The sequence below is a fragment of the Siphateles boraxobius genome, unplaced genomic scaffold (assembly GCF_051911475.1).
Source record: "Siphateles boraxobius isolate OS27281-9 unplaced genomic scaffold, OSU_SipBor_1 68, whole genome shotgun sequence".
NCBI lineage: Eukaryota > Metazoa > Chordata > Actinopteri > Cypriniformes > Leuciscidae > Siphateles > Siphateles boraxobius.
In genome coordinates, this window is record NW_027509195.1 from 53,758 (window position 1) to 66,817 (window position 13,060).

General features: G+C 38.6%; 1 protein-coding gene across 1 annotated transcript in view; it reads right to left on the minus strand.

Annotated features, from left to right (window-relative positions):
• The window catches only part of baz2a (bromodomain adjacent to zinc finger domain, 2A), a 35,762-nt gene that overhangs the window by 12,815 nt on the left and 9,887 nt on the right, over nt 1-13,060 (minus strand). The window contains exons 6-19 of the mRNA XM_077213942.1: nt 12,371-12,736; nt 12,195-12,255; nt 11,236-11,344; nt 10,632-10,739; nt 10,315-10,537; nt 9,931-9,992; nt 9,346-9,411; nt 8,855-9,235; nt 7,888-8,142; nt 3,380-3,594; nt 3,204-3,278; nt 2,182-2,353; nt 1,527-1,589; nt 618-762 (exon numbers count right to left, since the gene is read on the minus strand). Of these exons, the coding sequence (XP_077070057.1) occupies nt 618-762; nt 1,527-1,589; nt 2,182-2,353; nt 3,204-3,278; nt 3,380-3,594; nt 7,888-8,142; nt 8,855-9,235; nt 9,346-9,411; nt 9,931-9,992; nt 10,315-10,537; nt 10,632-10,739; nt 11,236-11,344; nt 12,195-12,255; nt 12,371-12,736 (2,301 nt within the window). The remainder of the gene's footprint in view (nt 1-617; nt 763-1,526; nt 1,590-2,181; nt 2,354-3,203; nt 3,279-3,379; nt 3,595-7,887; nt 8,143-8,854; nt 9,236-9,345; nt 9,412-9,930; nt 9,993-10,314; nt 10,538-10,631; nt 10,740-11,235; nt 11,345-12,194; nt 12,256-12,370; nt 12,737-13,060) is intronic.

Genomic DNA, 13,060 nt, shown 5'->3' on the forward strand with positions numbered 1-13,060 from the left:
TTTATATATTCCAAAAATACTATTTTTATTTTTCAGAGAAATATTACATTAGTAATATTTATTTCACTTTGTTAATTTTTGATTTACTATACGACAACTACTACTAAAAAAACATTAATACAAATAATAATAATTATTATTATTATTATTATTATTTATTATAAGCCATATTGATGATAATCACAACATTTTAGCTAAATTGTGCAGCCCTCTAAGCACAGAAAACATGGCTTTATTCTTTTTTTAAATCCCATTTTAAATCGGAGTCAATTTTTATATGAAAAATCACAATTAGATTGTCTCCCCCCAAATCATATGTCCATAGTAACAAGAAAGCCAAGAAGAAATGAAACGTGCCGTCTTTTTCATTGCATGGCACCTAAAGTCTGTAATGTTTTGTTCTGCATATGGTTTGCAATAAACCGATTTTATTTGCAATAAACAAAAATTGTTGAACTTTTGTGACTCCACAGCAGACTATTACCTGAATGTACAGTATATTGCATTACATCAAGTACAGACTCTTAGGGGACCGTAAGTGTGGTGTTTGGGACAAGGCCTATATCTCTAAGTGTGTGAGATACCAGACTAACTGCATGCTGGGAGTTTCCACTCACCCAAGATATCCTCGGCTCCCTCCACAAGGACACATCCCATATACGGCAGCAGCAAGTACCTGCGGCGGTACCGGTCCTGCCCGAGAGACACGGCTCGCATGGAATGCGACGACTGTAGCAGCTTCTTGCGGAAAAACACTTGCCGCTGAACACACAGAAGGAAATATTTTGACGAAAATAAAAATACATATTTATTTTTACCGACTCAATAAGAGTCGGATTTTGAAAGACTCAAAAGTGTTTATGAAAACTGCCTTATGTGCAACTGACTTGCAGTATACAAAGATTTAAGTTTTTATTTGAGTGTAATTATTATATCCAAAAAATAATAGTATAATGGTTTGTTATTTTGTAATAATTTTAATTTATTAAAATGTTAATAATATGTTGTTAATTTTAACCTTTAATAATATAGCAATGTACCAAATGAGTTTCCCTGAATAGTTTACAGGATTAGTTGGGAGAGATAATTTTTTCCTGAACTATCGGCTCAGCATTGATATTGGCAGATATCATTCTGAATTATAGACTAACGGGACAGGCTGATAACTTTAGTATCGGAGCATATAGTGAAAATTTTAAATTCATTTAAAAACATTTGAAACTTCTGGAATCACTAGGTTTAAAACTGTATATACTCATTTTAACCAAGTCTTTTTGGAGTAACTGTCAATTCTATTAATATTAATAGATTATTATTAATATTAATAGATGATTATGTGAATATACTAACTTCCATCAATTGGTCTAAATTTACAATAATATACATGATCTAAGTTTCATTTTAAAACAATTACAGGACAATTGTATACAATAATAAGTGTGTACATTGATGATGTGCAGAACACAATGATTTTTAAAACAACTCTCAAAAATGTAATTTTCAGAAGCTGAGATAGGATATTTTACCTTGGTCAGTTTATCAATTTGACGCTCCAGCTCTGCAACACTGCAGGTATTAGGGCTCTCAATCTGTGAGAAGGAAAAAATAATAATTTTTTTACGAAACAGTTAAACCATGGAATCGCTTTTACCTAAAACAGTTTTTTAGTTCTTGAAGTAACCACTGACATTTAATATTTCACATGTCTCTGGTCCTGGTCATGGTAAACAAATCAAATATGTAACGAGGCAACCCTCAGCAAAACCCATGACATCATGGATGAACATGAATTAAAGCACAGCTCAGAAAGTGGCTCATTTTTGCTACTCTAATCACATCTGAGGTTGAATGATCTTCTAGGAAGTACTGTAGTGCTGAATAGGTTTAGAAGGCCGTTAGAAAAATCTCTGTGATCTTGAGCAAGTCAAACTAACACCAGTCACTAAGGAAATGTTAAGTAGATCCATTTCCTGATTAATTACAACATTTCACATCTTCAGAGTAGCTGTTGTCAATACACCGTGTCTTATATAAATCAACCAAATTTAGCTAACCAGCCAGGGTATACATCTTTTGAGTGACATCTGACATGTAGTGCACTAAATAAATGATTTAAACCATCATTAAAATCACAGACAATATTGCAATTGTACTCCATGAGCACAGCTCTGGTATCTGTACCTCAGTGTTTTTGGGTTCCTCTTTGGCTTTGCGGCGACTCCCTCTCTCCAACACACAGTTCTCCTCGATGCTCTCCTCCTCGGCCACACCAACACGAGCACTGCGCCGACGCTCCTCAAAGCACAGCTCCTCCTCTGGGCGGCCGGTCTTCCGCATCAGCGCAGCCTTCAGTCTGCTCAGACACACACACATTTAGGAAAGATGACACCAACCACAGAAGAGTCTTGTGGCTGGTTTCCACCGAGCGATACAAGGGTTTACCGTCCTGAATCTAACTGTATGCTGGAAAGTAGAGATAGACATCACTTTATAGGCATGGTGAATATCAGAAAGTAGCAATCGAATTCTCGCGCGGAAAAAGAAAGTGATACAGTAAACAACACTGGGGGACCTACATTGTTGCGCGCCAACATTGGGTTGCAACGGCATTGTTTCAACTGTATATAAGAAAAAGACACCTCTTGTGTTGTAATTCCCCTTGTAGCACGCGCAAGTGAAAAATCTCTGTCAGCCAATCAGCGTTCTGCAGCGAGTCAAGCTCCACCCTTTAGGTACCGGACTACTGTGCTAGATACCCCAACGGAAGGGTCCCAAAAAAAGTGGTACAGTACGGTTTGATATTTTAGTACCAATCACAACTTCTAACAATCGAAACGGAAATGGTCCAAACATGTGTCATCAACAAGTACTAACACCAGATGTTTATTTGTGTAGCTACATAGCAATTCAGAAAGAGAAGAAATTAGCATCACCATTTTCTTTATAAGCTAATTCCAAACAGTGTTTCTCCGCCTGAAGGGCATTTTGGGAAGGCCGTTAGCAAAGGGCACATGCAATGGTTACTTTGAGGAAGCAATTTTTAGCCGCGTTCACACTTGTAGTTCAGTTCTCTTGGTCCGGACCAAAAAAGAAAATTATACATTTAGTCCTGGTTCGCTTAGCTTTCATAATGTCATTTTTAAGACCGAGGAACCAGATTTCAAATTTACACAAAAAGCTTTGATTTGATGCAAGGATCTTACTTGCGTAGTTTGCCTTCTATAATCCACTTGTTTTTCCTGTAGGTTGCCATATTCTCTAGTGTGTTATCAATCTCCCTGCAGAACAGAACAGTTGGAAAATGAAAATATGTTTAAAAATATAGATCAAGAAAACACTTCCATATTATGATTATAATATGATTTGAATTTCTGCTGACCTGGTGACTATGTTGCTGCCATTGAGTTCCTCCACCAGGAAGGCCAGTATGGAGGCTTTGACATCGGTTTTGAGGGTCTGGAAGCTCTTTGTACGGAGACTGTTACACACCCCCAACTCAAAGCCATGGGCTTCCAGAAAGATCCGCAGCACTTCAGACACCGTGTTGTGATTCAGCTCCAGATCCACCAGCTTCTCTCCCAGGATCTTCACAGACTGAGACACGAAAGAGAAACACAAACCAGCCTTAATTTAATCACTGATCACTCAAACGCCTTTAATTTAGTGCCAAACCCACATGACATTGTACATATGTGATTATATACACACGACCAGTCAAAAGTTTTGGATCGGTAAGATTTGTAATGTTTTTTTAAAAAAAAAGTCTCTTCTGCTCACCAAGCCTGATTTATTTGATTAAAATACAACGACAAAAAGACAGTAATATTGTGAAATTTTCTATGTGAATATATAGTAAAATGTAATTTATTCCTTTGTTTAAAGCTGAATTTTCAGCATCATTACTCCAGTCTTCAGTGTCACATGATCCTTCAGAAATCAGTATAATATGATGATTTGATGCTTTGATACAGATGGGGTACACAACTGTTTTCAACATGGATAATAATGAATGTTTTCTGAATATCATATCATATTAGAATGATTTCTGAAGGATCATGTGACACTGAAGACTGGAGTAATGATGCTGAAAATTCAGCTTTGATCACAGGAATAAATTACATTTTACAATATATTACAGTATAAAACAGTTATTTTAAATTGTCATAATATTTAACAATATTACTGTTTTTTGTTGTTGTTGTTTTAATCAAATAAATGCAGGCTTGGTGAGCAAAAGAAACTTCTTAAAAACATTTAAAATCTTACCGACCCCAATTTTTGGACTGGTCGTGTATACAAAAATACAGATGATAAATATGTTGTGGATGTGGTTTTATGTTGCTTTTAAGCCTGTTTTCCATTAACTAAAATAATGAAACATTTAAAGTTACCCAATTTACGCTTCTGATGAGAAGGATGCGTTATCAAAACATGTACAATTATTACAACTTGAAAGATAAATTTAATATACTGATATCACACACCTGCGTCCTGCGTTTGACTTAGTCGACCACAACATCCTTCTGTCACGCCTAGAGTCTTGTGTAGGACTTTGTGATTCTGTATTACAATGGTTTCGCTCTTACTTGTCAGATAGATGTTTTACTGTTCACTTGGGACAATACTCATCAGCTAACACACCCCTATGTTGTGGTGTTCCTCAGGGATCAATCCTTGGGCCTGTGTTATTGTCTCTGTATTTGCTCCCCCTGGCCTCTATTTTTAAAAAACATGGTGTCTCTTTTCATATATACACTGATGATACCCAGCTTTACCTTCCCTTGCAACGCAATAATAAATATACTCTTCAAACGCTTTTAGATTGCCTGAACGAACTTAAGTCATGGCTTTCAAGTAATTTTTTTAACAAATCTGAGTTTTTTTTTCCCAGCCCCAAGGAAAACTGTTTTTGATTTTGATCTTGGCTTTCTCACCCCACATAACACAAACTGTGCAAAGAATCTGGGCTTCCTTTTTGACTCCAGTTTAAAGTTTGACAAACAGATTTCAGCTGTTGTCAAGTCATGCTTTTACCAACTTCGCCTTTTCAGTAAAGTGAAGCCCATTTTATCAAGTAGTTGGGAAACAGCTATTCATGCATTTGTTACATCTAGGCTTGATTACTGTAATTCTTTGTATTATGGCATTTCCCAGGCTTCCATCTCTCGTCTGCAATTGGTTCAAAACGCAGCCGCTAGATTGCTTGAAGGGAAGCGAAAGTGCAACCACATAACACCTATTTTAATGTCCCTGCACTGGCTTCCTGTCAAGTATAGGAATGAGTTTAAAATTGTATTTGTCTACAAAGCCATGAATAACTTGGCACCTCAATACTTTAACGGACCTCTTAATTCGGTACATTCCATCTAGAAGCCTGAGATCATGTGACCTTGGCCGTCTCACAGCTCCTAAAGTAAAACTTAAAAAAACGTGGTGATCGTGCTTTTGCCGCTGCTGGACCGAAACTGTGGAACAGCCTTCCTCCCTTTATTAGGCATGCCCCATCTATCTGTACCTTTAAATCTCATCTTAAGACTTACTTTAGAATAGAATAAATCTCTATTGTCCACCGGGGTGGAAATTTTTCTTTGGCTCACCGCAACATACAAAACAAATAAACATACAAATAATGTCTCAGACATAATGAAGAAACATTTCTAGATTAATAAAATAAAATAAAAAACATCTTATTAAGAATAAATTTACTTATACATTAAAATAGCAGCTCATTTGTTGTTGTTACTTTGTTTGGTTAAGGATACTAATGACATTTGGAATGAAAGATTTTTTAAAAGAACCTTTAGCCAGAGTCACTCTAAAGCGCCTCCCAGACTTCATTAGTTCAAACTCTCTAGAAAGGGGGTGAGTACTATCTGCAGTGATTTTTCTAGCCTTATTCCTCGTTCTGTCAATGTATATTTGGGAAAGTGGTTTTTGTGGTTTTCCTACTATTTTACTAGCCATTGACACTATCCTGTTGAGCTTTTTCTTTAGCTTGCAGTTTAAAGGGTTAGTTCACCCAAAAATGAAAATTATGTCATTAATGACTCACCCTCATGTCGTTCCAAGCCCGTAAGACCTCCGTTCATCTTCGGAACACAGTTTAAGATGTTTTAGATTTAGTCCGAGGGCTTTTTGTCCCTCCATTGAAAATGTATGTGCGGTATACTGTCCTTGTCCAGAAAGGCAATAAAAGACATCATCAAAGTAGTCCATGTGACCTCAGTGGGTTAAGTTAGAATCTTTTGAAGCATTGAAAATACATTTTGTTCCAAAAATAACAAAAACAACGACTTTCAGCATTGTATTGTCTTCCGGTTCTGTTGTCAATCCGCTTTCATGAGTCCGCTGACGTAAGACGAGCTGACGTGTTATCTGGTGCGCCCGAGCTTCGTTTACAGTCTGAGGGAGACGCACGCTGTAAACAAAACAATCTTTGCAAACATGTCTAAGGATTTCGACACAGGGGAAGACTTGCATTTTTTTTTTAACCAGACATATTTATTTGAACCCGAATACACGGACGCACCAGACACACGTCAGCAGCGTCTTACGTCAGCAGCGTCACTGGCCTCGTGAACGCGGATTGACAACAGAACCAAAAGAGAATACAATGCTGAATAAAGTCATCGTTTTTGTTATTTTTGGAACAACATGTATTTTCGATGCTTCAAAAAATTCTAACTAACCCACTGAGGTCACATGGACTACTATGATGATGTCTTTATTGCCTTTCTGGACAAGGACAGTATACCGTACATAGATTTTCAATGGAGGGACAAAAACTCTCGGACTGAATCTAAAATATCTTAAACTGTGTTCTGAAGATGAACGGAGGTCTTACGGGCTTGGAACGACATGAGGGTGAGTCATTAATGACATAATTTTCATTTTTGGGTGAACTAACCCTTTAAATGGTCAAACCAAGCAGAGAGGTGAAAAGTTAAAACATCAATATGAGTAATATACACTAGCTCAGTAATCTGAGCACTGACACCCAGGCAGTTCAGTCTTCTAAGAAGACTGAATCGTTGTGAGCATTTCTTAAAGATAAATTCTGTATTATCGGTAAAACTCAGGTGGTTATCAAGAACCGTACCAAGATATTTAAAAGTTTCCACAATTTCAACTACTTGACTAAAACTGGCTCTATTATGTCTTGTTTTTTGCAAAAAAGTAGCTCATTTGTCTTTGCCACATTAATTTCTAGCTCGCTTTCTTTGCACCATGCTTCAAGAGCCTTTACATGTGCAAGATAAGAGGCTTCATTCAAGGAATTCGTTTTTTGTAAGAGTCCTACTAAGGCCATATCATCTGAATATTTGATCAATTTAAACGTGCTATTGTTTATATTAAAATCATTTGCAAATAAGGAAAAAAGCATAGGGGAAAGAACGGTGCCTTGTTGGCAGCCTGTACTAATGGTACGCACTCCAGACAAAAAGCAATTTACACTTAGCCTCTGAGGGCGACAAGAGAGAAAGTCTCTGATCCAGAGAATCAGGCTGTTATCTATATTAATATTAACTAGTCTTTGCAGGAGAATATGTAACTTCATAGATTTAAAAGCTGCACTAAAATCTATAAATAAAACTCTAGCATGCCCTTTTGGGAGTGCAAGATGTTTTGAAATAGAGTTTAAAAGCACCAGCACAGCATCTTTTTCACCTTGGCTTTTAATACTCTATAGTTTGTCTTCCTGGACTTCTCCCATTTATTCAATTGATTGCTTATTTTGGCTGTCTGGTATTTATGTATGTACATTAGTTTTATTTGTATGTTTCTTTTATTCTATGTAAAGCACTTTGGTCAACCTTAGTTGTGTCTTAAACATGCTCTATTAATAACGATTGATTGATTGTTTATCACAATCAAAAAAAGACAAACCTGGTAATACGAGGGCAGTCCAGGATCGTGCAGAGCGGCGTCCACCAGTTTAATGAGCAGATCCAGCAGCTCGCCTTCGCTCTTTCCAATACCGAGGAGCCCTTCCTGCAGGGTGCTCAGGCTGGGAACATCCTTAGGCACCTGGAGGCCCAGAACCTTTCCGTAACCATGCAGGAACTCCACCACCCTTAAACAATTGGAGAAAGCCACACCGGAAAGCACCAGTCCTGGTATCCGTGACAGCGCTGGGAGGAGCTACAAATGGAGACAGACCACAACATTACAAGTGATGCCAGGAATAACAATCACACTTTAATTATCCAACATTCAGAGATGTACTCGACAATATAGTAGGCTACTGGGGCAGTCAAAATTGCTGAAAAGATCAATTAAAATTTCTTTCTTAAATATTTGCACAATTCGAAATATATTCAAATTCTAAAGGCAATTAGAGGAAAAAAGTACTGTATTGTTTCCAATGCCTACAAGAGGGTGCTAGCGAGCGCAAATATAAACCAAATCAAGCATTGCATATTTTATTAAAATGACATTCACTTTTTAAAGTGCATTAACTTTTGAAACAATTGTTCTTTAATAAAATATAATTTCCTTAATGTGCATGCGAAGGAAATTGGGTTACGATAGTGCATAAAACTGTGTAAGTGCCTCAGTAACCTGAGAAAACACGCTGCAACAGACAGCGTAATGTACTATATGAACAAGATCCCAAACTGCCATTTTTTGCCAAAACTGCCATAGAAGTGGAAACAATCCACTTCTGCTCACTACACAATACACATCTACATATTGTTCGTCAAAACCACCAGACGCTAAACTTGATCTGCAGCGAGGGCTGAGCGCTTTTTGTTGACAATGTTTTCAGCCGATGGAAACCCGCTCAGCTCTGACTGATGTGCCAGGTAATGGTCAAGTATGTCGTTGCACGATTTTTGCATATCAAGCTCACCGTATGGTCAGGGAGACACATGTCCTCTGCAGGCTTCTTCATCTCCTCTAAGATCATCTGCTGCCTCTTCCTCTCCTCCATTCGTCTCTGAGCCTGTGCCCTCCTCTCCGCCTGCCTCTTCGCCGCCAGAGCAGCCTGCGCTTCGGCTTCGGCTTGGGCCTGGGCTTTGGCGAGAGCCTTGGCTTTGACGCGGGCCCTGGCCACTCTCTTGATGGGGCTGGCCTTCTCCGGATCCAACGGCTCTGGCTCTGCCGCTGGCACTGCCACTGCCACCTTCCTCCTGCGCCCGGGCTTCTTGGGCCCCTCTGAGGCCGACAGAGGGCTTTCAAATAACGGAGTCTGGTCTTCATCATCCTGTTCTTGCTCTTTGGCTTTCTCCAACTGCTCAAACACATCAGAAAACACAATCAGAGCTCTGAACACCAGGGTTTCAAGCTACTAAAATAAATTATTTTGTGGTCAAATTTTTGTCTAGAGTTCGCATCACTTACTTTTGCTTTCCGTTTCTCCTGCCGGATCTTTTTATTCTTTGCATCCTCCTTTCTTTTCATTCTTGCCTGCATGAGACAAATCAGATGCTTAGTTTCAACAGATGAAAAAAGTTAAAAACATATATTCTGCAAAGTGAATTTTTTACAGTAAATAATAGGGCTGGGACAATATAACGTTGCATTGTGAATGAAATGTTTATGAATCGTTTTCCAATTTTTCCGAATGCATCTCGATTCTCTCTCGAATCGATTCGGAGTTTAGTTTTTAACAGAAGATCGCACCAATGCCTTACACACACCACTGGAACCTTCTATAAAATAATCATTCATAAAGTTCGAAAATGTTGAAGCAAATTACAAGGGTGTTTGCAGTGGGCTGTTTACATTAATCTTGCGTCATAAAAGCATTCTGAGGTGCAAGTACATTCTCAGAATCAGCCGAACGCACTATCGCTCTTCTTCGTGAGCATTTGTGCGCGCGGTTTTACTTGCGCTGCATTCGTAAAAAAAATGGAATCGATCCACGAATCGAGATGCATCGATATATTTTTCCCAGCCCTAGTAAATAATGTGAATTCAGCTCACCTTTCTCTTCATTTTCTTCTTGATCTTGACCAGTTTTACTTTTTCATCCTCAGTGAGATCCACTGTAAAACAATTATCATCCACTGCAAATTATAGTTGACAAAAAGGCTGCAGCTAAAAAACGACTCAAATAAAACAATTATCATCCACTGCTCATTATAGTTGACAAAAAGGCTGCAGCTACAAGACGACTCAAATAAAAGGTAAAAAGTTGAGTGCTTCTGTAACAAGTTTATGTTATATTAATCGGACAATCCACCTAAAGCAACCTGAGGTTAGGCTTCTTGCTGTAGAACACAGCGTTGATCATTTGTACCTTGCACCCACACCTCCATTCATTCCTACATGCTTACAGGTTTTTCAGTTGAGAATATTCAGACTTACCCTTTTCCTCCAGTCTCTTCATCAGCCTGGCATCCACTTTGCTGAGCAGATCCTCCATCTTGGCCTTGGGAGGTCGGCCTGGTCGTCTACCTTGGGCTCCTTTGGCTCGGCGTCCACGAGGACGAGGCTCTTTGTCTGGATTTGGAGGACGACCACGTCTCCCTGTTATAGCCATGATCATGGAGGGCACTTCCTCATTGGCAAGGGGAAACCATTTCATACCCTGTAAAATTTAAAGAGAAACGGCATGTCATGCAACAGTGTCACTGTCTTGGATTGCCTGTAGCTCTCAAGTATTGAGACATCTTAATACACACCTCAGGTGTTTCCCGCTCCTCATAGAAATCACCCACTGGCATGCGTGGACTGAAGCTGAAGTGCTCTCTTGAAACACCCTCCAGACCATCCTGATGCCTCTTCAAAAACTGGAGAATGTAGGGAAGACCAAAGCAAATGGATGAAGACAAGCCTTTTTACCACTCATCGAAGTTACTGTGGTATTGCAGAAAGGGCTGCACGGTTATTTGAAACAAAACCGAAATCGCGATATGGCTTAGTGTGATTATCAAATCACATAGGCTGCAATATAATTCAACAAGTATATACACTGTGTTTCAGAGTGAAGTGGCACTGTGTTCATTTAAACGTGAGCAGCTCATGATCTGGCGTTTTCAGTATCTCAGTTCACAGGAAATGCTGTTTGACAAACAGTGAAATATTATCATAATATATTTTATAGCCATTTTGTCACACAATCACAAAACTTTGTGTAGCCCTTCAAACAACACAGTAAACATGATTTTTTTTAATGTGCATTTAAACTGCAATCTAAACTTTTATCAGAAAATGACATTTTCCCAAACCGTGAACCTGAACCTAATTGTGGGTAATCATTTGTTGCGCTAGTATATCAGAACTCACCTTGATGACCTCAGGGAACTGCTTCATCCTACGGCCACAGGGGCTGTAATACCAGGTCTCCCCTTTCAGCCGGTCCTCAAGCCTCCGGACTCGAATCTCTCGCTTCCAGCTAGTAAATGTGAAACACAGCACATGAAACAGAATTGCCATACCCAGACCAATGCTTTTCCAGCTGTTTGAAATGGCTGGATAAGCATTTTTAAAAATTATTTTGAGAGGATTGCTGGAGCTGATTTATATTTGTATGTTAGCTACCATATACCCTTGTTTTATAAACAAATGTTACCAGCAAAATAAAAAACTAAATGGTAATCCGTTATCAGGGCTTGACAGTGCAAGAACTTCACTAGCATCTTCAAATAAAAACAGATGTGTGCAAAGTGTAAAATGTTTTGAGGAGCACATGTGAGGGACGGAAAACAGGAGTCGCGATACAGCTTAATGTGCTTATTAAACTTTAAATAATTCTAAATAATTCAAAGTAAAAACGTGGCACTGTTGTGTATTCTAAAGTCTTCAGCTCACAATCAATGAATAGCTCATAATAACGCCCGGCGATTGCTTATGATCTACTGCTGAATTATGACAATGTTTACTTTATAGTGTTAATATTGTAATATGTTGTAGATGGTTGCGAGAGCTCATACTTTATTTCCCTCATCTGTTTGAATGAGCAACTACAAGTGGAAAAGACACTAAAGAAGAAAATTAGATTTCAAGTCTGGATACAATTGGTATATTGGTTACACATATTGTTTCTGGCATTTAATGAATTCAGTATGAAGCAGAAACCTAGCATATATTTTTTATTCAAATAAATTAAATAATTTGTTTCCTCATATCCATTTAAGTTCCTTATGCACTCCAAAACACTTTTTAAATTAGGAGCACATGGGCTCCTTGGGAAATAACAAGTGCCAAGCCCTGGTTGACGCTACTTTGGGCAAAGGACTGCTCACCCATGCTGCAAAGGAAACTGGACTTGCTCTTCAGTTGCAACCCTACGTCTTGGAGTGTCGCCTGTGACACAAACAACAATTAAATATATTTTAACCTTAAGCGCCGGAAGTATGAGTACAAAATAGATTGACCACCACTTAAAAGGAACACATTTCAACCCCTAATTTGTAGATACCTGCTGTGGAGCTGTTGTCATCATCTTCAGCTTTTCCTTCTGCCAGCTCAGCTTTGGCTGGTTTGGAAGGCTTTGCCTCATTCACGCCTTCTTTCATCTTACGCTTCCAGATCCTCTTGTGCTGGACTATTGGGCTCCCATTATTGGCCAGGCTTGATTCAAGGACAAAGGTCAGTGGATCAGTAGTAAGGTAAAGCGGAGCATTTGAGATATCAGTTGGGATGCTCTCCGGTTCCTTTGACTCTTTAGATATTTTCCTCTTCTTCACTGCACTCGATGTATTCTCCTCTGTTTTCTTTCTCCTTCTAACCTTTGGGCCATCAGGTGTTAACTTCTGCTTCTTGATCTTGGCATCAGGAGAGCCAACTACAAATAATTGAGTAAGATCGTATTTAGCATCTAACAAAATTTTATCCATCTGACTCAAATTATGTCATGAACATTAAGACTTCATTTAGCATCAAGCATTTTAAAAAAGATGCAAAAGTACTAGCACCACAATTCATTCAGACTCTCCCAGAAAAAGCAAACAAGTTGTGAAAAGATTAAAGAAAACCTGCCATGAAATACAATCCATGTACGTTCTTCTCTGAGGTTAAAATACTCCTTGTTTGTCGCAACCAAAAATTATTGCCTTCCTGTGTCAACTGTCATTCTTACTGTCATCTGATAAACGGAGCCCAGGTCCGG